This window comes from Pezoporus wallicus, unplaced genomic scaffold, assembly GCF_028554395.1.
Source record: "Pezoporus wallicus isolate ANWC-B61680 ecotype Strahan unplaced genomic scaffold, APGP_CSIRO_Pwel_v1 contig_6658, whole genome shotgun sequence".
Taxonomy (NCBI): domain Eukaryota; kingdom Metazoa; phylum Chordata; class Aves; order Psittaciformes; family Psittacidae; genus Pezoporus; species Pezoporus wallicus.
The window spans coordinates 4,542,331-4,567,102 of record NW_026642312.1 but is presented as its reverse complement, the minus strand read 5'-3'; the positions used below and the strand labels follow the sequence as shown (position 1 = coordinate 4,567,102).

Below are 24,772 nucleotides of genomic sequence, written 5' to 3'. Positions count from 1 at the left end.
TGACACACCCCAAAGCCTTTCCCATGAGCAGAATTGAGAAACGCAGTTTTACCTTTTAACAGGCAAATGATAATGCAATAGAGAAATATATAGTCAAACACAGCAGAAAAATAGGTGCCTCATTCCCTGCAAACTAACTTTCATGAAAGCAGGCAGCAGAAACCTGGGTCAGCGCACTGCACTGCTGATGAGTCACAATTCATTCGATCAAACTGTTTTGCCTCTGCCTTTATAAACATTTGCAGAACAACTGCATAATTAGCTGATTTCCCCTTTGTATGTGTTTTTGCCAACTGAAATAATTTCAGATTTCCTTTGTCTGAGGTTTTATGGCCTTGGGATATTAAAGTACATTCAGCCGTGTTAGGCAAGTCGCTTTAGCCCTCTCCTGTCACTGTGTAATAATCATAACACTTAAATCATAGTAGAAAGCATTCAGTGTAGTTCCACAAGATGCACTACATTACACTACAGTGAAAGGCTGTAACAGACTGATTGCCAGAAATCACCGTTCCTCAGTACATAGTCTCCAAGCTTACAGCTGTGCTTTGCCATGCAAGGCTGAAATCAGCTCTTCCTTGCAAAATCCATAGCAGGTACTTTTGCCCCTTTCTTCTCCTGCATTGTATAAAATATCAGGACAAAACCATTCTGCTGCTCCTCAGTGTAGATTTGTAATTTAGATTCTTCCTACTCCTTCCCTCCCACCAAGAATGAAAAACTGGGTACCAGTGTAATTGTAGACTACACATCCCAAATAACATCTAACTTCTCTTCAAGTCAGACACTATAGTCCAGCAAATGTGCCTAGTAAATCAATGCCTAATAAAATGTCACAGGCTTTGTATTTACCTGAAATTACAGGATCTCAGCACTTCTCTTGTCCTGAAGTAACTTTAGTTGTGGTAACAAAAGTCTAAAAGTAAGGTGGCAATTCCCAAGCCTGTTTTAGCTTCATTCTATGGGTATCATACATGTAAAAGTCTGACAAACTTACATAGCCATTGCTTAACAGTCTATATGTTAAATGGTGCCAGGAGGGGTTAACTACGAACTTTGACTAATTTTTAAAGGGTGAAACTGTGAAAATTTTACCTGGGAAACAAAACACAGACCAAGTAAGCAGACTGCGACAAAATATGAAGTGCCGTAACCATCTCAGAAAAGGAAAACGTCACGGAAGTAGCAGCAGTACCTCACTGCATATCAGCAAAGACAAGGGGAGAACTTGCCTAACCCTCCAAGGAAAAGCCATGCAACCATACCATGGGTTTCTGAGCTTTCATCAGATGGCATAGAAAAGTGTAAAAGAAGCCTGACTGAAAATCTCCTTTCCCATCTCACTATAAATTAATGAGGTCTAATCAGATTTAACCAAGCTAGCCAGACCAACTATCCCTAGAATCAGAGACAGTCTCTATGACACATTCAAGTAAGCAGCTCCTACCCATACTTCATCCAAGGTTTGAACACATAGAAGTGGTGAAACTTCACTGCCAAGTAGGTGACTTCTGAAACCCCTCCTAAATCAGAGAGGTTAGGAAAAATTATGGTTATTTGCAAAGGCTTATACCAACAAGTGTTCAGTAAGAACACACTTCTGTAGTTTTGTCTTCACCTCACAAGTTAAATAAAAACTCATCAAGGGCTGCATTTGTGTAAATGAGCAAGCAACTTGTTATATTTGCTTGTGTCCTATTCAACTTCAAAAAATACACATTCAAGGCTGAGGTGCAGAACGTTGGTATCATCATCACACTCAATCTGCATCAGTTTGATTCAGCTTTATGCCTACTCAGCACACATAATGGACATTTGGGAGCCATGGCTCATTTGAGAAGCCACTTGCACACCGCTTCCAACACCAGTAGCAAAAGCCACATAGGCTCAAAAAGAATGCATATATTAAGTTCATCAATCTGAGCATCTTAACTAGTACATATATTCCCCTTAACAGCAGTGACCCGTGTTTTATCCCATTTTCCATGCTAAAGTTTTCTGATTCTTATACAACTTTTTCATAATTTTTACTAACTGCATTAAGCCACTTAGCTACACGTTTCACAAACCTTTGTCTGCTTTCAGATAACTGGTGTATTTAATTTATTTTAGTGACTATATATCTCCATATCCTGGGGCTCTGTTCACTCTTTAAAATGTGAACTCAAAGCCAAAAATTTCAGCTCAAAAACAAATTAGATTTTTAGGATTTTGTCTCTGGTGAAATTTCCAATCCTTTTGTTTCACATCCTCTGGAATGTTTCAAATCATAGGCCCACACAGTGTCTATTCCCTCTCCAGTAGTATGATCTGGGATCCAGCAAGGGAAAGGAAAACGACAGGCAATGATTCTGGCATTACATTCCAGTTCTTCTTCCAGCTTCTTCTCCAACTGTGGCATCTGTTGAATAACAAGAAAAAGCTTTCAGAAGCAGTAAAAAACAGAACCATTCTCTTTAGAATCTAGTTCAAGTATTTAAGAGAAGTCCAAGATTTGAAAACTTTTTGGAAAAGAAATGTAGGAAAGTATTCATGACATACATTTTGCCTTTGATGCATTGACAAAGAGTATCTGAAACTAGAAAATGGTTATTGTGCCCTGATTGGCAAGATCAAGAAAACTGTAGCTCTAACTTCTAAAAAGTCTATCAAAACCCCATAAATAAGCCCTTAGATAACCACACATTAAGTAAAGACTTTGCATGTCCCAATTTATCATTCTCTTCAGTGGGATTCTCTGTAGAGAGAAGAATTTGTGATACCCCAAGTCACATGAACTTGTGTGTGATACTCAAAGGCCAATGCATCTTGTAGTTTCCAGTCTAACCCCATGGCATATCCTGGGACACTCAAAAAGTTACACAGCCAACAACCCAAAGCAATTACACTGCTGCCACTGTATGGCAAAGTACTGGCATGTTAAATACTATCGAACTTGAACTTTGTAGGGTCTAGCCTGTTAATATATGCATGGAAGTTGCTGCACTGCATGAAACAGCATATAGAATCATAGGATGGTTTAGTTGGAAGGGACCTTTAATGGTTATGTAGTTTCAATCACCTTGCCATGAGCAGGGACATCTTCAGCTACACCAAGTTGCTCAGAACCACATCCAGCCTTGCCTTGAATGTCTCCAGCAACAGCACATCTACCATCTCTCTTGGAAACCTGTTCCAGTGTTTCACCACCCTCACTGCAAAACAATTATTCCTCATAGCTATTCTAAATCTACCTTCTTTCAGTTTAAAGACATTCCCCCTTGTCCTATCACTACATCCCCTATTAAAAACTTTGTCCCCATCTTTCTTATAAGCCCCTTTTAGGTAATGGAATGCTACTATAACTAATCTCCCTGGACCCTTCCCTTCTCCAGGCTGAACAATCCCAAATCTCTCAGCCTTTCTTTATAGGAGAGGTGTTTCATCCCTCTGATCATCTTCGTGGCCCTCCTCTGGACTCACTCGAGGAGGTCCAAATCCTTCTTACATTAGGGGTCCCAGAGCTGGACACAGTATTCCAGGTTGGGATCTCACCAGAGCAGAGCAGTGGTGGAAAATAACCTCCCTCGACCTGCTGGTCACGCTTTTTGATGTGGCTCAGTATATGGTTGGGTTTCTGGGCTATGAGCACACACTGTTGGCTCACATCTAGCTTTTCATTCACCAGTACCCCTAAGTCCTTCCAGAAGGGCTCTCAATCCCTTAACCCCCAGCCTCTACTGATACTGAGGATTGCCTCAACCCAAGTGCAGGACATTGCACTTGGCCTTGTTGAACCTCTTGAGGTTCACATGGGCCCACTTACTGAGCTTGTCCAGGTCCCTCTGGATGGCTGTGTCAACTGTACCACTCAGCTTGGTGGCATCTACAAACTTGCTGAGGGTGCACTTGATCCCACTGTCTGTGCCACTGATAAAGATATTAAATAGTACTGGTTCTAATAAGGGTTCCTGAGGAGTATCCCTCATGACTGATCTCCAGCTGAACACTGAGCTGTTGACCAGTTGCTACTACCCTACCAATACCCTCTCCACTGAACAGCCCATCCACCAAATCCATACCTCCCCAATTCAGAAAGAAGGATGCAATGATGCTGTGGTGGACTGTGTCAAAATACCACTCCTGCTGGTTGAAGACCTGTAGTCTAGCTTTCCTCCATTTGCAAAAATTGAGCAGATACAAAACAAAAGGAAATATCATTACTCTTCCAAAGAGAAACACCCATCCCAGTCAGATACTCTGTCTCCAATACTTAATTTGCAAATTCTGCTATGGATTAAGTGAGAAATAAATTACCACATCTAGACTTCAGAGAAATTTCTTGTCCATGCCAGATATTAATTATGTTCGGGGGGGAGGGGGTAGAAAAAAGAAAAAGAAGAGGAAAAAAAAAAGGGGGGGGGGGAACTTAGCCATTTTTGTCCTTTGGAAAAAAATGACATTATGTTTTATCTGATCAGTGCACACCCATTTGGAATTCCTTTATTTCTTACATACTGTATCTATCTCAGAGAGTTAATAACAGCAGCAAGCTCCACAGGTTACTTCTATTACATGGAAAAGTCTATTTACTTGATATCTAAATGTCATGATATCAAAAGGTTAAAAGGACAGCAATTATTTACAAATACAAATCAATATAAGTCACAAAGGACACAAAACATATGAAAATTTCACAAAAAGAAAAAGAAAGCAACAGAAAATTATTAGAAAACAAGACTGACTGAAGAAAATGTATTTCCCAAGGCTGCAGATAGCTTCCACTATCATATACTCACACAGGGTGCCTTTGATGTAACATCCTATTACAGCTACACTTAAGCCTACAACAAAGTACTTTAGGAAAATTATAGTCATAGATCTAAGACATCAGAGAGTTACCTATGGATATTTTTGAGCAGTCTATGCTCTGATTTAATCCATACACCAGATACTTTAAAATATTTTTGCTACTGCACTTAAAAATAAGCCCACTTCAGAATCTCAAACCAAGCTGAGACTCTGGAAAATGAAGGACTAAATTATTACAGAAATTACAAATACAGATATAGCCTATTTTTTAATGAGTAATTATAAAAATTAGTGACACTGTAGGTCTACATTAGCTCAAATTACAAAACATCATTAATACTCAGGCAAAAAAGAATCATACCCTTGAACTAAACAGTCAAACTAGTTTTTAAGCTAAATCAGTAACATTAGGTGTTACAATCATACTGTATCTTTCACCAAGTCAGGTTGGGGGCTTTTTGTATGTCTACACAGATATACAGCTTACTAAACCTTCTGTACAGTATATAATCAGTTAAAATACAGAGAACCTGAGAACATGCACACCTGGTAAGATTTCTGTCATCTCACCCTGAGTAAGTAAAAGCCCCTGCAATTACTCATAAACCCACCTTTCCCCACACATTTGCAAAAACAAGAGAGGTCTTAGTTTTCTCTGAAAATCAATAACTCCGCGTTCTGTAAGCAAATCTTGGATATGAAATAAAAGCACTGCTTAACAGCATCAAATCAGAGCAGTATTATTAAAAAAGCTGAAGAAACCTTTTGCCCTCAGTAAAAACTAAAAAATGCATTAAAGTTTCTAGAAAATCAATTTAATCATTCAGGTAGCTAAGCATTCACAACTTCCAAAGTAAATTTAAAGGGGATCATGAGCAACCAAATGCTCAGGAAATGCAGTAGTTCATATGTTTGGATCTATCACATTTATGACAGTATTTTTATTGGAAGAATTTAGCCCAGTGTTTACTGAATTTACTGACATTATTCGGAGCCCTAGAGCTACTCTTTCTATCACACCTGTTACTAATTTATCCCACTTTATACTATTACATTTAAAGTTAAGCCAGTATTTCTGCTGGGTTTACTCACATTTTCCCAAGGCACTTGTTTATTTCTAGTTTAGTGAAATTTCTTTCTTCACCTGCACTTTTCCCCTCAGTGCAACTGCAGAACTTCTGACTGCAAATTCAAATATTTATACTGCCCCCTCCCGGAACTCAAGCTAGAGAGCACTTAATATCCAAACCGGGCAACATACGTAGCACAACTAACGTAACAGTTCCCACCGATATGCCACCACAAAAGTAGGGAAAAAGAAAAATAACTATTTTCACTTCAGCTTCCAACATGTGTTACGATTTAAATCTGAAGTACGTATCTTAATTCCAATGCTGGTAAAGAAAAAGCAGAGAATAGTGAAGCTTTATTATGCTTCTTGTTGCATCTTTATGCTACTGCTACAGAAATATCATCAGTGTACGTTGTACAGTATAGCATAAAACTCTTCACTCATTTCATCCCACATTTGCCTTAGCAGAGGAAGAAGCAACACAAAAACATTTATAGGATATTTCTGTTTCATTTCTCCATCTGCATTCAACCTATGTACAAGATTCCAGTAAAAAAATCAAAGTACCAAAAATATTTTCAATATTTAAGAAATTTTCCTCTTTCATAGTAAAAACTAAAAAAACAGCAACAAAAAACCTACATCATCTGACCAAATTTATCGAATGTATTAGTAAAGCAGTCACTGCAACTCAGTTGCTACACCAGTTTTGAAGAACACTTTTGCCCCAGGGATCCAATGAACATAGGCTTATAAAGCCTTCCTATAAGGCAAAGAATTTGTGGACTTGTTCTCTAAGCAATTATACTTGAAATATTGCTAAATTTTCACAGTCTAACATGGGCAAGAGATTATCACAATATATCTGCTGCTGGTCTAATTGAGGTAATCCGGGTTTTGGAGATTACAGGCAAAATTCAATAGTCTCCTCTAAGAAGGTTCCCAAAAATAAGCTGTAGCCAATATCCTATTCCATCCTCTCCCTGCAAGCTCCTCATTTTTTCAGTATGAAAAACTAAAATTGTCAAGAATCAATCTATCACCTTCCCTCCAAGCAACTTAAGCACATCAGTTTTCATTTTGGTTATGAACTAATGGACAGAAAAAAAAACATGCCTATTTTCAGAGCTCCAGTCTGCATAGTCACAAGTTTTATCAGGTTTTATCATGGACATAAATAAGCAACAATGAAGTATCAAAATATTAGTACTAACTACCTTTGACATTTTACAGATAAATGTACTAACACTGAATGCCTCAGTATTAAAATAATTAAAAAATGCAAAAAAACTTACCATTTGAGGCACCCCAAAAACAACGACATTTGTATAACAGGAAAAAGAAACCTAAAATAAAATTTGAGAACAAGTCTTGATGAAAATGGCGTCTGTATTTGGAGAAGCTCTCACCATTCTTTACCCTAATCCCTGTAGCTGCACTACTTTCACCAGGGATTTAGACCAAAAATTAGAAAGGATGTCCTGTATCAACTTGTCATCACACAAATTTCTAAACAGACAACTTTATACTGCTGAACAGCAAAAAACTTTTACCACCTGGCCAAGAATACAGCACTAATTATAGTGGCACAGAAAGTGTTAATTTAGAACATGATTTTACTCATGGCTTAGTTTTTCCACAGCTCCTGTATGTTAAAATTATGTATGTTTCAAGTTTGCCCACCCCTCTTTTGTTAAATGTTAGCTAGCTACAAGAACTTGCCAAGCATGCCAATGCCTAAGTTCTCCCACTCAGTGCCATGAAGTTTTCCAATGCTCCCTTCTGAAAAAAGGAAAAATAATACACTAGCACTTTTCCTCCAAATTCCTACTATCCACATAAACATGACCCAAGAAGGCACACCACATTGAAAAAGCAATTGTGACTCAAATGACAGTAAACTGTGAAAAAAATCTGTCACATGTAAGCTACCTTAAAGCAACACTCAAAACCAGGTAAAACACTACACAGCTGGACAAACATCTAATGAAATGTCAGATGAAATTGTGATCTCACACATTAGGTGAATAAAGGCTTCTTACTGAGCCCACAGTATCAGCTCTCAGCAATACCTGACATTACAGCACCCCACATCAGTCATCAGGCACAATTATGCCACAGTACGTTCAAGGAGTCTGTACTGAAAAAGGACAGCACTTCACCAAAGCACAAAATCAGCAGAGAAGCTAATTGTCCTGCGAGTTTAGTTTCTACAGGCTCAAGTACTTTTCTCAAAGCCCAGTACAGCATCTTGTGGCCAGTCAGTATTCTGGTTCTTTGAAGAAAGAATTTCTAAACTATGGAAATCTCTCAAATAGACCAGTTTTTTTCTTATGTATTTCACCACCTACCTTCCATAAGTCTGAAATATAAAATCTGGTGTTGTGATGTACCCCATCTCTCCAGGCACGGTATCTGGAGTACCAGACCAGCCAAGGATTTAATTCATAGCCAACAGCTTTGAAACCCATTTTCGCAGCTGCTATCACCTACAAGGAAGAAAGTAAATCTTCACTTAGAAGCAGAAAAAGTGTATTCACATATAGTTTTATTGACAATATAAATCAAAGGAATGCATTTTGTATTTCATACAGATTTTAATTCCCAAGAGATTAGCAGTATAGCGAACAAATTACATTTTAGTACTATGACTAGTCCCATTGAAATTAATAGATACATTCACATGAACAAAATGAACCACTTAAACATTCACAGGGCAAAGCTATAAGCCTGTAGTATGTCTATGATTCGCATAAGAGTTTAATTTAACATATTCATAACACTGCCTTGGAGTTGGAATACTGAAATTGGCCATAGAGAAAACAGTGAAATACACAAACAGAAAAGCTCACAGTGAGACTACTTATTTGAAAAGCAGTGATGGGTAGGCATTTGAGAGACCCCTGAATCCGAGACAAAATGACCCACCAATAAAAAGAGCTTGAAAATAAACTGCTGACCTACATTTTAAAAAGGTAAAATTTAAATGTAGGATAAAAAAAAAAAAAAAATTGAAAAAGAAACCCCACATACAAATCTCATAGTAGAGCTTTCATCCACTGCTAAGCTTCATATATCATCTTAAAAGGCAAAAGGTAATTCAGATAAATAGATTTTTAAAGACATTCCTCTAAATTAGACCCTAAAATTTATAATTGTTAAGCTGTATTGCCAAGTGTCTTCAAACAAGATCAAAACCTATTGAGATTTTAGAAAAAGTTTCTATTCTCATAGAAACATCACCATTACCTAGAATTAAGACTTAAGTCATAATTTAAAAGGCTACTGCCAGGTTCTCACCAAGAGAAGCCTGATGAACTATGAATTACAGAACAGGCAAGGTGCAATCAGGAAGTACACATCTCAAACAGCATTACCTGGACAGTGTTTCACACTATTAAAATAGCGCATCTTTCATAATGCACACAGCACATGCAAATACACTAAAAAAACCTGACATTTTTACCAAGATTGGAAATAAAAATATGATCATATTTATCCACTGATCACACCGAAGCACCAACTATTTAAAAACTCCTGAACAGAAGCTCAGCTTTTTTTAGGACAGACACATTAAGGCCACACCAAGTATTCAATTTTAGGCCTGGCTCTCCAAGCAGTTTTCAGACTCCATTTCAGCACACAAACACAAATAAATATATATATACATATAAATATCAGAATTAAACACAGAGTGCCTATTTAATTAGATGCCTCAAGTGAGTGTCAAGTCAGACTGCTGAGAAGAGAGAGCATCAAAAACTGCAGCTTGTATACCTACATGCTCTTCTCCATTTTCCTATTTGGGTACAATTCCTTCTAAGCCACCTTAACAGGTCTGGATTTCCAAATCAAGTATTTTTAGTGTTGAGAAACGGTTGATTCACTCACATGAACTATGGATGAAGGCAGCATTCAAGAGCTTACTCATTTCCATCAAAAACTCACTTCACGCACCATCCTATTACTAAACCTGACTTGAAACAGATGGTTATGGTTCACAAAACATCACAACTACAAAAAAAAGACACCATTCTCTACTACATCCTCACCACCACTTTTCCAAATCAGAGTTCAGACAGTGTCCTGGAAACACAGTATTGATTTTACTTTAGCGATTCTCACCATTTCTCTTGGGAATTCTTCTAGTTTCACATTGATTTTTTAAGCAGGGCAGCCAGCACTGCACAAAGGTGTGAAAAATACAACACTAATGATATCAGGATTGTTATTTATGTAATCCACTGCTCATCTCTCATTCTTTGTTCCTCTATCACCATTATACAATAAGCATAGAGCTGCAGCTCCAAAAGCATAGTGCTATTTAATCTCAAAACCTCACATGCTGCAGCTATAAACTTGGGTGGAATCACAGCTCTTTGGCAATCACAATACCAATACTTCCACTGCATCTTTTCACACGAATTCAAAGCAATCCCCGCAAGCCAACAGGATGAGTTCATCATTTTATACACTGCATCATCAAGCTGCAGGCAAGACTGGAGAAAAAAAAACATTGCTTACTCACCTAAACTGAATATAAACCCTTCTCGCTTTGAGCCTTTTTCTAAGGCTCCGACAAAAACACTGGATGCCAAAGACAAGACATTCATAAATATGAGAAAACAACATCAGCCATAGCTAGAGCATCTGACACTTCTTTGAGAGGCAATATACAAGGAAAGTGATGCCCAAGACTTACAATACGGCCATCCCCGCTACCAATGTCAACGAGGGAGCCACTTCTGCTTTCTAACATTCTCAGCACATTCTGGATCTGGGTGGAAGTTGCAGGAACAAAGGGGAGGCACACTTTCCTGACAGCCGGCGTCACGAAGGGTATGACCACAGCATAAAGAGCCACTAAGGTCCCACCAACACCAGCAGTGACCAACAGCCCCCGGCTCCTCCCTCTTGAGGAGCCCTTGCAGTCGTCCTGCGGGGCTGCTGCATGGCTCTCATTTGCTACCCCCTTGGACATCACACCTAAAAAGAGACATTGAAGAGTAATTTCTCTCATGGCTTTATTACGCGTTTAAGATAAAGCGGTACTGGGATATCTGGAAGGAAAAAGAGTAACTACTTACACCCCTTTAGGTGATACCAAGACTCTACTGAAAACGTCACTATTATTGCTTTTTAGAGGCTAAAGCGTTATTTTTCAAGCCATAAAACCGGTTTCCATGTAAGCCTGTAGTTCCCCCCACCCAGCCGGGAAGCACAGCACCCCGGAACAGCTCAGGGACGGCGTGAGGAAAGACCTCCCCGCCACGGGCAGCCGGGAGCCCGCTTCCCTAACCGTCCCAGAGTAGTTATGGGTCTTCCCCGAGAAGTAACTTTTCTTCGTAGCACAACGCACCCCTTCACGAGCTACCCTCACCACCAACCCCAGAGGCTCCCGAGCCCCAACAAGGACCCCCTCTTAGCCGGCCATATTTATATGAGAGGGCAATACCACTTAGCCATGCGGGGGGGAAGAGGGACCGAAACCTTTTTTGATGGCGCCTCGCAGAGGAACGGCGCGTGCTCACTCTTCCGCCGCGTGACTGCCCCTACCACTTCACGTTAACAGAGTCACCCGGTACCGCTCACTGCCACCGCGCTTGGCTCCCGTATTCTATTTCTCTCCCCCCTCCCTCCCCGCCCCTTCCAGCACCTAGGGAACGGGGCCGCGAGCACTTCCGTTCTGAATGCTTCCAGAAAGTCCGCTGGAGGCGCCATATAGGTCCCGGCCACCAAATATGTCGCGCAGCTACTGGCCGCGCATGCGCGGAGTAGCGTGCGGGTGAGCGTGCTGCGTCACGGCGTGGCGGCATCCGGCTCGTGCTTGCCCGGTGTGTGGGAGCAGCAGGAGGAGTTGCAGCCATGTCGGCCATGGGGACTTTGGCGTTTGATGAGTATGGGCGCCCCTTCCTCATCCTCAAGGATCAGGAGCGGAAGACGCGCCTTATGGGGCTCGAGGCGCTTAAGGTGAGCGGGCCGCCGATCTGTCCGCGGGCCCTCACTGGGCGCCGCGCCATGCTGCCGTTAGGGGCGGGGAACGGGCGCCGTTAGGCCTCAGCGGGAGGATGGAGCTCGGTGGGGCGAGGCGGTGCGATTCTTGTCTTCTGTCTCGTGTCAGGCGCACGTGGGCCTGCAGGGGAGGGAGGGAGGGAGGGATGGGGACAGGGGGAGAGAAGGCATCCCCCCCCCGGTGCCGTGAATCCGCCACCCGCGGCATGATGAGGTGTATGAGGTCTCCGTGGCTGTGGAGTCCTTTCCCCTGTAGTTTCGGCGCGCCCCTCCCAGCGCCTTCTGGGCGCGGCGGGCAGGGAGGCTCCTCGCAGCATCCTCCTTTAGATCCCGCTTTTTTTCTCTCTCTGAAGCTTGCGTTGCTTTCTTCTGTTGTTTCGCCTTTTTAAGCTTCGGGGCTGTCGTGTCCTCTGCTTTGGCAAGCTATAGCGGTGCATGTGCAAGCAGTGCAAGAAAAGGCACAGAAAATGTTTTTGATGTAAAAGCAATACATATATATTGACTTTTTTTTTCAGTCGTAATTAACTTATGTCAGTTAAATTACAAAATTCGAGTTAGCAGCTTATTCTTATGTTTTTCTTAGCTTAATACTATGATTTTGGGATGCATAATAGTGACTTAATTTTTCCTTTGTTTTATAGTCTCACATAATGGCAGCAAAGGCTGTAGCAAGTACTCTGAGAACATCCCTTGGTCCCAATGGTAATAATAATTTTAATGCTTCCTTTTCAGTAATTTTCAGTAATTTTTTTTTTCCTTTTTGTGCATTTTCTATATTTTCTTTCATGCTGTGAATATATTTTTAGGCTTGGATAAAATGATGGTGGATAAAGATGGTGAGGTGACTGTGACAAATGATGGTGCTACCATCCTGAATATGATGGATGTGGACCACCAGATAGCCAAACTTATGGTGGAGCTGTCTAAGTCTCAAGATGATGAGATTGGGGATGGAACCACTGGAGTTGTTGGTAAGACAAGGTTTTAAATTTAAGTTGGCTTTTCCAGCTTTAACATCAAGCTTATTTAGTTATTTTAAGAAATGTTATGTGAAGTAACAGTAGCTTTTCTTTAGCACGTTGTTAGAGTATTTACTATTTCAGTATTCTTGTCAGTTCTTGTATTAGAAGCCTTGTGATAAGAAAGACTTTTGTGGTTACATTTTAAGTTGGTGTTGAGAGTCCTCTTTGTACTTTCAGAATTTTTTCTTCATGGTTTTCTTTCATAACCTTCTATTTGTCCTGCTGTGGTGGCCATGTGGCTTTTTGGTCTAAGAGCATGCAGTTTTCTTTCTAAGCATAGCAAGTCCAGGGTTGTTTAGGGTTTTTTTGTCATTCAGGAAAGCTTGATCTGTTAAAATACTACAGTAAAAATTAGAAGGTGTACTCTTAATCTTTTGATAATGTATTAAAGCTGATGCTGTGACCTGTGGAAGAGTAAATGTTATTATAAAATTTTGTTTTATAGTTCTGGCTGGAGCCTTATTGGAACAGGCTGAGCAATTGCTGGATCGTGGTATTCACCCCATCAGAATAGCAGACGGTTACGAGCAGGCAGCTCGCATTGCCATTGAGCATCTAGACAAAATCAGTGACAGCTTTACGGTTGATCCACAGAACATTGAACCGCTGATCCAGACAGCAAAGACAACCTTAGGCTCTAAAGTGTAAGTCACACAAACTTCAGAAAAATGTATCAGTTTCATTATAAATGCTTGAAAGGTGAAACCCTGGTGATTTGACGGTTTATTAAATTGTTTGCATTATTGGAGTGGCTGCCGAAGGCTTTTCTTATGTTTGATTTTGGCTAATTTCCCAATGGACTTATGTCTCAGGGTAAAAAAAAATGTGCTTTTTCTCTAAAGGGACAGTTCTTTGAGGTTAAAGAGTGCAAAATTAATTTAATTCTAACCTGATAACTTCAGATTTCTTCATCATAGCAAATTCCAAGAGTAATGCAGACCTCTTAAAAATAATTGTGTGTTACATTTCAAAGGTTGGGTTTGTTTTTTTTCCTAATGTTAGAAAGAAAAAAGTTTGTTAGATTGCTCTATAACCGCATATTTCATTATAGGTTCTAAGTGTATATAAATTCAGACATTGTAAGTGCTTTGCAGAGCTGTCTTTTTAATGGTATTTTAGTGGTTTCTGTGACTTGAATGTTTGTTAACAAATTCTCCTTGCTTCTTTCAAATACGTATTTTGAGACTATGCCCACAAAGACTACTTAGACAAATCATGTTATGTGTTCTGTTTTCTGCCGTATTTAGCACCTTTGTTTCTATGAACAAACAAGAAGGACCCCCTGTTCTGTACAAAAGTTGTTAGCTATAGTGGTAGTTTTTCTTTTCAGTATTGATAGAATAGCTTTTTTCTTCCAAACTGTGGAAACATAATGCAACTTTATGGTTTTTTTTTAAACCTAGAGTTAATCGCTGTCACAGACAAATGGCAGAAATTGCTGTAAATGCTGTACTGACAGTAGCAGATATGGAACGTAAAGATGTTGATTTTGAGCTGATCAAAGTACAAGGCAAAGTGGGTGGTAGACTGGAAGATACGCAATTGGTTAAAGGAGTGATTGTGGATAAAGATTTCAGTCATCCACAGATGCCTAAAGTAAGTGATACCCCTGTTTGCGTCTTATCTGTAATCATCAAATAGCTTGTCTAGCTCACTTTAAATGCTGTCCTAGCATTTCTTAAGTATTTAAACAGTGCTGCAGTTTGGCTTGTTTTTTCAACCATATATCGACAGAGGAAGGGGAGAGGAGCATTACATTCTTGGTGTTGGAAGAGACCAAGGTAGAATTTTAGAGCAGTCTTGAGAAATGATGGCAGGACGGATCACTGTATGGCCAAGTGAGGACAGGTGCATAGTTCTATCTTGAAGCAGAAATAATCATCCATAATGTGTAATGCGCTTGAGATGCTTAATGCAACTTGGTATCAAGAAATGCTTCTTAAGCTTTATGAAGCTTCATAAGCTTTGCCACATTGTCCTGTTTGGAACAGGAAGCTCTCCTTCTATTATATTTGGTGTATTTAAGGTCCCCCAAGTCTTTGTGCAACATACTTCAAGAACGAAGGATGCAATTTTAAATTTTGACTATTCTAAAATATTTTTCTAGTAGTTGATACTGTTTATCCTAGAAAAAGGATGATACATAATATCAGTCATGTACATAAAAGGTGGCTGTGAAGATGAGTATGTAGTACTTCTAGTAGTCACAGTGGATTGGGCAAATAATAGTTTCACTGAGGATTTTTTTCTATTTGTATTTTTTTAATGATAACCATCTCTACCACTGATGTCTCTTTATGGGCTTAAACAGTGTCTAAGCCGTGGAATTTGCTCTAGATGGGTTAGAGGCTTCTGAAAGAATTATTTACATATAGTTAGTTTCAATTTAAAGTCAAATGATCCTTGAGTTTCCTCTTATCCCTGTGTTTTTATACATCTGTATGTTTTGCAGATATAAGACAGAGGTGTTACTGAGGTCAAAACTCAACTTTTCTTTTTTTTTTATTCTATTTTGGGATTTTTTTAATTTTACAGGAGCTTAAAGATGCTAAAATTGCAATCCTTACTTGTCCATTTGAACCACCTAAGCCTAAAACCAAGCATAAGCTTGATGTCACATCTGTTGAAGATTACAAGGCACTGCAGAAATATGAAAAGGAGAAGTTTGAAGAGATGGTGAAACAAGTAAGATTGTTCCTCTGTTTTCTACATTTTCCATGACTCTTACACAAAATAGCATAGTGCCTGGAAATGAGCTAATAATCCAGATAGGAGGCAACATCCAACCAATAATAATAAAAGTTAAGGTGACATAAGAAAGACACCACGCTAGTTTGAAATTAACTTTGAACTCTGTGTATGCCAAATAGTTCTTTTTTTGGACTTACATCTTGAGAAAATGAGGAGAATTAAAATCATGAAGAGATTGTTTTTCTTTACTCTGTTAGTTCTGATCAGGAGATTGATGTTGTATGCTGCTTTCAGATAAAAGACACCGGTGCAAACCTTGCTATTTGCCAGTGGGGTTTTGATGATGAGGCAAATCACTTGCTGCTCCAGAATGAGCTGCCTGCTGTTCGTTGGGTTGGTGGAGCTGAAATAGAAGTAAGTAAAATATTCTACAATTCAGCTCTGTACCAGTTCTCAAACATTTCTTAAGTATCATGCTGTGCCAGTTAAAAGTTTGGGCTTTCTGGGTAGAACTGTGTAATTACGTGTATGGGTAGGTATTGGAGAAAAACTGTAGGGAATCTGTGGGAAGAACCTACACTGAATGGGATTATGGTTTACAGTGGGAGTGTATGCATATTGGCTAGGAATGTTTCTGCTTTTAGTCTTGCTCTTTGCAGAAACAAGATATTACCTGCAATACTTTGAAGTGATGGGAAGGTAACCTTTTGGATTAGGCATTTGACAGTCTCTCCCGCTAGTTTGTTATGAAAAAGGCAATTGAAAAGTCTTCTCAAAATAATTGATGGTTCTTTAACTTCAGTTAATCGCCATTGCAACTGGAGGCCGCATTGTTCCTCGCTTCTGTGAACTCACAGCAGAGAAACTGGGTTTTGCGGGTGTTGTCCGAGAGATCTCCTTTGGAACAACCAAGGACAGAATGCTTGTCATTGAGCAGTGTCAGAATTCCAGAGCTGTGACCATTTTCATTAGAGGAGGAAATAAAATGGTGAGATGCTTGGTTTGTTACAAGTGTTTTATACATACATTGCAGAATGTGTAGTTTCTTTCAAAACCATGTTAACTCTTCTTGTATTTCTCTAAGTTTTCGTTGCAGTGTGGATAAATAGAAGGGGAGGAGGGTTGTAGGCAGTGATGAATATGTGTTAGAAATCACTTGTTAGATTCACATACTAAGTTTTTGAATGAAAACTTTGTTTCTCACTATTAGATCGTATAGTTCATAGAGAAGTAATTTTACTTGTGGATGGTCTAATTTCTTTTTTCTCATGGGAGGGTGTCACTTTTATGGGTAAAGGCATACCACCATTTTTAAAAGATTGGGTTTTATTATAAATTTGGCATGTAATCTCTGATTTAAACCAGTAAAAAAATTTTAAAAGCCCAAACCAGCACCCCCCCCCCTCCACCTCCTGAATGAGACCACTTTAAATGCTGACATAATTTAAACTGGTTCTTGGTTGTAGTGTTAGTGTTAAATTACATTTAGTTTAAATCAAGTCCTACTCCAGGTGAAAACCTTATGAAGAAAAGAATATAACCTCTGGTGTGAAGAGTTCTTAAAGAAAGAAAAATGCAGCTTTAAAGGTTAGCGTAACTTGTTAAATCTTCCTGCATCTGTTGAAGCTGGGAGTTGACACAGATTGCAGTCTGAAAATAATGTTGGCATTTAAATTTATGTGTTTTACATTTTGGAAATAGGAAACATTGAAAACCTTGTTGTGCAAGTTTTTGTTGCTTGAATTTACATATCTTACAAGTAACACTGAGAAGGTGTTGGGGGTTTTTAATTCCTGCTCTGCCACTGAATATCTAACATTTTATGTTGGGAAATAGCATTAATGTAGCTGCATTAGAGCCATTAAAAGATCCTACAATTTATTTGCAGTTTCCATTTCTGTGTTAGGAAATGCATCTTCATAGCCTTCACCTGTATATGTTGTAAAATACATGCTGGTTTATAATTGCAGATCATTGAAGAAGCAAAGCGATCTCTCCATGACGCATTGTGTGTCATTCGGAATCTTGTTCGTGATAATCGTATTGTATATGGTGGTGGTGCAGCTGAAATTTCTTGTGCCTTGGCAGTCAGTGAAGCAGCAGATAAGGTAAGAAAGAAATAGTTGCAACTTTCTTTAATTTATGCAGGGAAAATAAGGATTTGGTTTGTTTTAAGAGATTCCAAAAAAACCTTCAAAGAGCTTCCACAATGTATGTTATAGAACTTTCTGACATTCGTTGATAACCAGTGCTGAAAGTTTTCCTTCTCTTCTGTAAAATGTCATTCCCAGTACTTTTTTCTTTTATGATAACAGCAGTTTAAAATGCTTTTAATTTGCAAGTAGTAGGTATTCATTCAGTTGATACTATTTCCAAGAAAATCTGCACATCGCATATTTCGTAGCTAGTGTGAAAATCAGCTTTTGCTAACATTTTTGTTCATAATAGCTGTATGAACTTAAGTTTCTTTTCCCCTAGTGCCCATCTTTGGAACAGTATGCTATGAGAGCTTTTGCAGATGCCCTAGAGGTAATTCCTATGGCACTGTCTGAGAACAGTGGTATGAATCCAATACAGACAATGACCGAAGTGCGGGCTAGGCAAGTGAAAGAAAACAACCCTGCCCTCGGCATTGATTGCTTGCAGAAAGGAACAAATGGTAAGAACTGCAGTGTGGAGAAGGAGGAGCACAATGGGGTTTTCTTTCTCACAAAGTGTCTTGGGGTGTTCCTTTGCTTTATGGTTTTGGCAGGGTTTTTTAACATATATGTCACTTCAGTTATGAACTCTTGCCCCTTGTCAAAATAAGTGGGAATGCAGGTGGACAGATACATGCATGTCTACTAGATAGAAAATATCTTAATTGCTTGAAAACCTTTATTTTGTGGCAACTCATCATTCAGCCACCAGGTGGTACAGGTCTTCCCATGGCATCCTCACAGGCAAGCTCTGGAAGTGCAGGCTGGATGGACAGAGAGGTGAAACTGACTGAATGGCAGAGCTCAGAGGGTTGTGATCAGCAGCAGAGTCTAGTTGGAGGCCTGTAACTAGCAGTGTTCCCCAAGGGTCAATACTGGGTCCAGTATTGTTTATCTTAATCATCAGTGACTTGGATGAAGAGATAGACTGCCTTCTCAACAGATTTGCTGGCGATACAAAACTGGGAGAAGCAGTTGATATCCTGGAGTGCTGTGCTGTCACTCAGAGGGATATAGACAGGCTGGAGAGTTGGGCAGAGAGAAACCTAACAAAGTTCAGCAAAGTCAGGGTCCTGCCCCTGGGGAGGAATAACCCCATGCGCCAGTACAGGCTGGGGGCTAGTGTGCTGCAAAGTAGCTCTGAGGAGAGGGACCTGGGGGTCTTGGTGAACAATGAGTTGTCAGCAAGCCAGCAGTTAACCAAGAAGGCTAATGGTATCCTGGGCTGCATTAGGAGTGCTGCCAGCAGGTTGGAGCAGGTTATTTACCCTCTCTACTCTGCTCTGGTGAGGCATCACCTGGAATACTGTGTCCAGTTCTGGGTTCCCCAGTTGAAGAGAGGCATGGTGTTACTGCAGAGGGTCCATCAAAGGGCTGCTAGAATGATAAAGGGTCTGGAGAGTTTCTTGTTCGAAGAAAGGCTGAGGAAGTCAGGCCTGTTCAGCCTCGAGAAAAGAAGGCTCAGGGGTAATCTGGTTAATGAGTCTAAGTATCTGAAGGGAGGATGCAAAGAGAATGGGGCCAAGCTCTTGGTGGTGCCAAGAAGTTAAGATTTTGCATCTTCATGGTCCAAAATGTTTGGTAAGATCCCAGACATAAAACTCCAATTTGTGCAAATTGTTTCTCGACTATGGTGGCCACGAGCAGTAATTTTAAAATGGTCTTTACAATGACATTGAAATTACTACCTCAGATTAAATGTTGTGTCTAGTTTTCAGGAGAGCATCTAGTTCTTCTGCTTCTTTTTTTTGCAGATATGAAGCAGCAACATGTTATAGAAACCTTGATTGGCAAGAAACAGCAGATTTCTCTGGCAACTCAGGTCGTTAGAATGATTCTGAAGATTGATGATATCCGTAGGCCTGGAGAGTCTGAAGAGTAAAGGCTGAAAAGCACAAAACATTAAGGGGGCCACCACAGTAGCGAAGACGGTAGTATTCTGATGCTTCATCTTCAGCTATTTATTTTGGATACTTTTTCTTTCAGATACTGTAATGGCTAATTGTTGGAAATAAAACACAATTGAGCACTGGTGGTTTCAAGACTTGTTTCAGAAGTATCATTGCATATTTTCTTATGCAGGTGTGAATATTCATAGAAAACACTTATTGAATGTATAGGAGACAAACATTGATAATGCTGTAATAAAATTCCATGGGTCCTTTTTCATTGCTTCTGCAGGTAACTCCATTAGCTGCTTGTATGCAAAGCCCACAGATTCTCATTTTTAGATGAGAATGTAAATTCTCATTGTCAGTGAAGCAAGCAGAAGTTTATTGTAGCCTCCAGTTATTCTCATACATTAAATAGATCAAGAGTGAAGTTTCAGTCTGCAGAGTTAAGGGAGCTATATTTCATGCTTCTAGTTGCTTCCGTTTTTTTCTGTTGTAGTACCCTGTTCCTGATCTATGTGCAAGGTTTTTTTTCAGGGCTAAACCCATTCACGCAAGTGGGGTTTTATCCAAAAGTTCTGTCTATTCCACTACAGATAAGTGCACTTACTATTATCTTAGAATGGTAGAGTAAAATTTACTAGTAAGGTGCCTTGCTTGTGAAACTGGTAGCAAGAAAAAAGTGGTAGACCAGAACTGATGAGCAAATCTTTCTGCAGATTTCAAAAGCTAGGGAACTATTGAAAATACCAACTGAGCACAACTTGTGTTATGTTACATGTACTTCATTTTGAAGTTTCAGAGCTTAGTAGTACAGAGGAAATGTTTAGCTAGCAGGTCTTGTTCTGATAATTGCGTGCTGTGATGGTGCATCACTTGAGTCAAACAAAATCCTTCAATGAGTGTTGATACAGAAAGAAGCTTAGAAATAACAAGTTTGACTTTTATCATGGGTGTGTTCCAGGACTTCATTATAACCAGCTATATTTTCATTGTTAGAAAATGAGTACACTGGCTGTTTCGTTGTTACTCTTTTGCCTTTTCCTAAATCAGCGTAATTTACAGGTACTCCTGTAGACCACCCCAGTTAAATTAGGTTTACTGCTGCTGAAGTCTGGCATTCGATGTCGATTTGTGATTGTAACTGTGAGTCTAAAAGCACACTGGCTCACATACAGCTATCTCTCCAGTAATACAAATAGAGAAGGGGTGTAGCTAGAATTCAAGAGGGTCATTCAGTTGTACTAATGTACCTCTTCCACCTCATAGTGAAGTTGTCCATATGATAGGAAGTGAGGAAAGAGTTACATTTTACTCATTTCACTAGTTTTTCCCTTCAACTCCTGTTCCCTGTTGTGGTTAAAGCCCTGCTGGCAGCACAGCTCCTCACTTGCTTTCCCACAGGGGATAGGGGAGAGAATCAGAAGGGTGGAAGTGAGACAACTGATGGGTTGAGGTAAAGACTGTTACGCATACAAGCAAAGTAAAACAAGGAATTCATTCACTGCTTCCCATGGACAGGCGGGTGTTCAGTCATCCCCAGGAAGCAGGGTTCTGTCACAAGTAATGGTTACTTGAGAAGACAAATCCCAAAATGCTGAGCCTTTTTCCCCTCTTCTTCCCCCAAACTGTTAGAGGTGAGCAGGGTGCTATGTGGCAGGGGCTATTGCTTTGGTTAGTACTGGGTTGTGTCCCCTACCAACCTGCTGCGCACCCCCAGCCTGCTTCTTGGGGGGTGGGGATGGAGCGTGAAGCAGGGTAAGCCCTGATGCTGTGTGACTGAGCTTTGTTTTCAGCATTGTTTTGGTCACAAATCTAAGGCATAGCATCCTACTACCTACTGTGAAGAAAACTGGCTTCATCCCAGGCAGAGACAGTACACCTGTCCTGTCTGCATCGGGGAATGCCATAACCCTGCACTGCTGCTGAATGTCCCCACCAGGAGGATGGAGGAGATGAGAGGGAGGGTTCTGTGCAGGCACTGCTGCAGTGGGCAGGCAGAGGGGAAAGCCTGTCGTCTTGCTCTGCAGGTGGTGCATGGAGTTGGTATGCAGCACTGGAGCTTTGGCCCATTAACAGTGGACACATCTTCAGTGTGATGGGCTGGTAGTTCAGCAAGGATGTGTGAGCTGAGACCTGCTCAGAATTAGGAGGTGGTGTGTTGCCTTTGGGGTTGCCTTTTCTTCTAAGGGCAAGTTTTGATGGTAAACCCCAGCCTAGTTCAGAAGCGTCTTGGAACTCAGGACAATTTACTTCAAAACTGGTGAAATCCTGTGGTTTTGCTGATATGACTTACGAAAATAAAGGTTTTGTGCTCTGTAAATAAACATGGTTTTACTGTTGAGTCAGATCTTAAAATGGGAACTCTGAAGTTTGGTGATGGAACTTTGAAACAATTGTACAAAAGAAAGTCCTTTTAGAGGCTTGTACTTCTGGTCTTCAATATTATGAATGTGTAGTGCTAGCACTGATAATTGGTGCATGGAGGCAATTGGAAGGCAAACAACTTTAATCACATTGTGCAAGTATTAAACCAAATTAGTGAAACCAGTGCAGCTCAAACTGGTACACTTTCAAGCAGTAAGTACTTGAATTTGTGCTTTGAAGGAACAGTGAGAATACGGGTATTTTGCTTTTCTGTTGTGGTCTGCCTCCAGTCAAATACAACAGAGCAAAAGTTGTAAATAACAGTTCGATTTTGGAGACAAGCACTGATACTCAAATTAAGCATAGGGTGTTTGTAACCATCAGGAAGTAAAAGCAAGCCCCATTGCGTGTGTGGGGCTGAGGGCTGCAGGCCCCTCGGTCCCGTCAAGTGCCGCTCCGTTACACCCGGGAAGGCGACGTTCACCACTGGAGGGCAACACACGCCTGCCGCTGCTGTAGCAGGCTGAAACCAGGGCAAAATGGAGCGAGCACCCAGGCAGGACTTTCCCAGCACCCCCGACATGGCACGAGTATGTCAACAGCAAGACCTGAATCCTTCCGGATCCCCCTCAAAGGTTTGGTTGCTTCACCTAGTTTCATGTGCCCTCAAATCCAGGTTTTCACATCTTCCTGGGACCCTTACCCTAGCCCTACCTTGTCCTGCTAGTTCTAGTTCCCCTGTTACCAGCCAGCTTTTCCCAGCCTCCTCTCTTTCTCTGGGCTCCTTTCCTTCTCCAATCTTTCGCACCTCCATGCTGACGCAGCGCTCATCTTCGCAGGCACACAAGCAAGGCTGCCAGGAGCAGAGCACGCAGATTCCTCTCCAGCTCTAGGGGTCACACCAGGCCCACAGCAGCCCCGGGCCATGCACCTGGGGCTGGGCTCTGGCTTTGGGTGTGCCACAGTGATTCAGGTCTGAGCAGATTTTTGTCAGGAATAGTGTTAAACAGAGTTGTGAAACAACATTCTGGTTTCTCTACAAACTGACACTCTAAGAGACAAGAACCTGATGTTTGGTCTTTTCTGATTGTGTTCTGCATGGGAAAAGCTGCCTCCTAATGCAAGCAGTTCCTGTCTGAACAAGCTGATCTGATAAGCTTACAGACAGCCACAGACAGGGTCTGAAGTGCAGCAAGTCAAGCAGTCTCCCTAACACACAGGTCTGCAAACTCCCTCTGTAATATCAAGACACCTGGATATTAGGATATCTAGACCCAGACCTACCTAAGCTATGCTGACTGGCTCCAGGTCCTGCCAGGCTGTATGTCCTTACGCAAAGGCTGTGCAGAAAAGAGGGTGCCATGGGAGCTGCTCTCCTCTGTGGCAGAATGGCATGACTGTCCCTTGCACTGTAACAATTACTGTTATATTGGCCATAGGGATCATTATTACACCCTCTGGACTCCTACCACCATCCAAGGAGGGATGGTTCAGTTGTGAGGTTTGGGTCTGGAAGAGTAGCCTTGTTTGTCCTCCTAGTATACAAGTGCGTCTCCATTTCACTTCTTGGAGGGTTTCCCAGGAACTTTCTGCCAGGGAACATTTCTCACCATGTTAAAGAGCCAATTAAATGGACTGACAGTGTTTGCTTTGTAAACAACTCATCTCTGTGATACAAGAGAGAGTTTGCTGAACTCAAATGACTCCGGGCTAGAGCTTTAGTACATTCTCTGTAAGATATGGACCCTGTGATACAGGCCTGGTGTACATGGAGTAGGATCCACATCCTTGTGAGATTCCTCCCTGGGACCAGTAACTGTGTTATGGTGATGCTCCTGCCCTGCAGTGCTGAATGGCAGTAGCATGGGCACTAAAAGAAACAGGTCTCTAGCAGCTTTCTGGTGCCTGGGTGCTTACCGAACATGGGACACTGCTACCAGGGCTGTGAGTGCTCTCCTCTTGCTCCCCACCAGAGGTTTGGCTACTTTCACTCAAGGCCAGCTCTGGCATGGCACATCTGTGTCACCTGGAATCACACTGCTGGAAGAAGTGGGGGTGAGAAAGAGCTGGGAGAATCCCAGCAGAATAAACTTTTGCTCCACAGCTGCGTTTAAGCTCAGGCCCGTGCCCTTGCTTCTTGCGTGAACTATGTTTCAGTTATGCCTGTGCCTTGCTGGTACCGATGATGGTTTGACTTCCTGGCTTGTCCTTAGCCTTGCCTAAGTCATCTTGACAATTCACTGACCCAGGTCACTGTGGCTGGACCTGCTCTGCTTTTCTTGCTTGGGTACAGGGATGTCAAGGATCTTTGGAAGAGAACAGTGGCCAGAAGTCTGAAAAGAACACCTCAGAAAGCCATTAGAGGAGACTCAACTCTTTGGGATGGGCAGTGGGGAGACAGCTACTCTGCACTGTATGAGCAAAAAGGGCTGTGCAAGCAAAGGTGGAGTGAGCAAAGGAAAGCTGAGGAACCTCAAAGAAATCAGCAAAATCTGTTCACTTGCTTACAGTGAATGGTGGACAGCTGGGACTTCAGTCAGGGAAAGAAGAATAAGACATTAGAATTAGGAAAACAGATGTGAGTGATGTTATCAAGGATTGCTGAAGGCATCAGCTCTGTGGGATGGGGTACTACCATAATCCCTCTCTCCCTCTCAGAAAAGTCGAGCAGCTGAGCAGCACAGGATTATAAATGCTCAGTGTGGATTCTAATGCTTTTTCTGTTTG

The 24,772-nt window shown here is 41.0% G+C and overlaps 2 protein-coding genes across 3 annotated transcripts; one reads left to right on the top strand and one right to left on the bottom strand.

Moving 5' to 3' along the window:
- Positions 1-260: 260 nt before the first annotated feature.
- ATPSCKMT (ATP synthase c subunit lysine N-methyltransferase) lies at positions 261-10,858 on the bottom strand. Of its 2 annotated transcripts, XM_057428813.1 has the most exons (4): positions 10,566-10,858; positions 8,215-8,352; positions 7,159-7,209; positions 262-2,401 (listed from the first exon to the last, which is right to left on the bottom strand). In XM_057428813.1, exons 1-4 carry the CDS (start codon positions 10,842-10,844, stop codon positions 2,204-2,206), a joined length of 666 nt encoding a protein of 221 aa, XP_057284796.1. In that variant the 5' UTR covers positions 10,845-10,858; the 3' UTR covers positions 262-2,203. The 2 variants fall into 2 exon arrangements, with proteins under 2 accessions (XP_057284797.1, XP_057284796.1); XM_057428814.1 differs by lacking the exon at positions 7,159-7,209 and having other exon boundaries at positions 261-2,401.
- Positions 10,859-11,643: 785 nt separating this feature from the next.
- Positions 11,644-19,828, top strand: CCT5 (chaperonin containing TCP1 subunit 5). The gene is made up of 11 exons (XM_057428803.1): positions 11,644-11,833; positions 12,517-12,577; positions 12,682-12,846; positions 13,343-13,541; positions 14,301-14,493; positions 15,433-15,582; positions 15,883-16,002; positions 16,391-16,576; positions 17,559-17,696; positions 18,067-18,247; positions 19,541-19,828. Exons 1-11 carry the CDS (start codon positions 11,729-11,731, stop codon positions 19,666-19,668), a joined length of 1,626 nt encoding a protein of 541 aa, XP_057284786.1. The 5' UTR covers positions 11,644-11,728; the 3' UTR covers positions 19,669-19,828.
- The last annotated feature ends 4,944 nt before the right edge of the window (positions 19,829-24,772 follow it).

Excerpts from the sequence above, each read along its gene's own strand:
- ATPSCKMT (XM_057428813.1), bottom strand. The coding sequence starts at position 10,844 with ATGTCCAAGGGGGTAGCAAATGAGAGCCATGCAGCAGCCCCGCAGGAC. Across the intron at positions 8,353-10,565 it reads GTAGCGGGGATGGCCGTATT|GTGATAGCAGCTGCGAAAAT; the intron begins GTAAGTCTTGGG and ends TCTTCCTTGTAG. Across the intron at positions 2,402-7,158 it reads TTTTTGGGGTGCCTCAAATG|ATGCCACAGTTGGAGAAGAA; the intron begins GTAAGTTTTTTT and ends GTTATTCAACAG.
- CCT5 (XM_057428803.1), top strand. The coding sequence starts at position 11,729 with ATGTCGGCCATGGGGACTTTGGCGTTTGATGAGTATGGGCGCCCCTTC. Across the intron at positions 12,578-12,681 it reads AACATCCCTTGGTCCCAATG|GCTTGGATAAAATGATGGTG; the intron begins GTAATAATAATT and ends ATATATTTTTAG. Across the intron at positions 15,583-15,882 it reads TTGAAGAGATGGTGAAACAA|ATAAAAGACACCGGTGCAAA; the intron begins GTAAGATTGTTC and ends TGCTGCTTTCAG.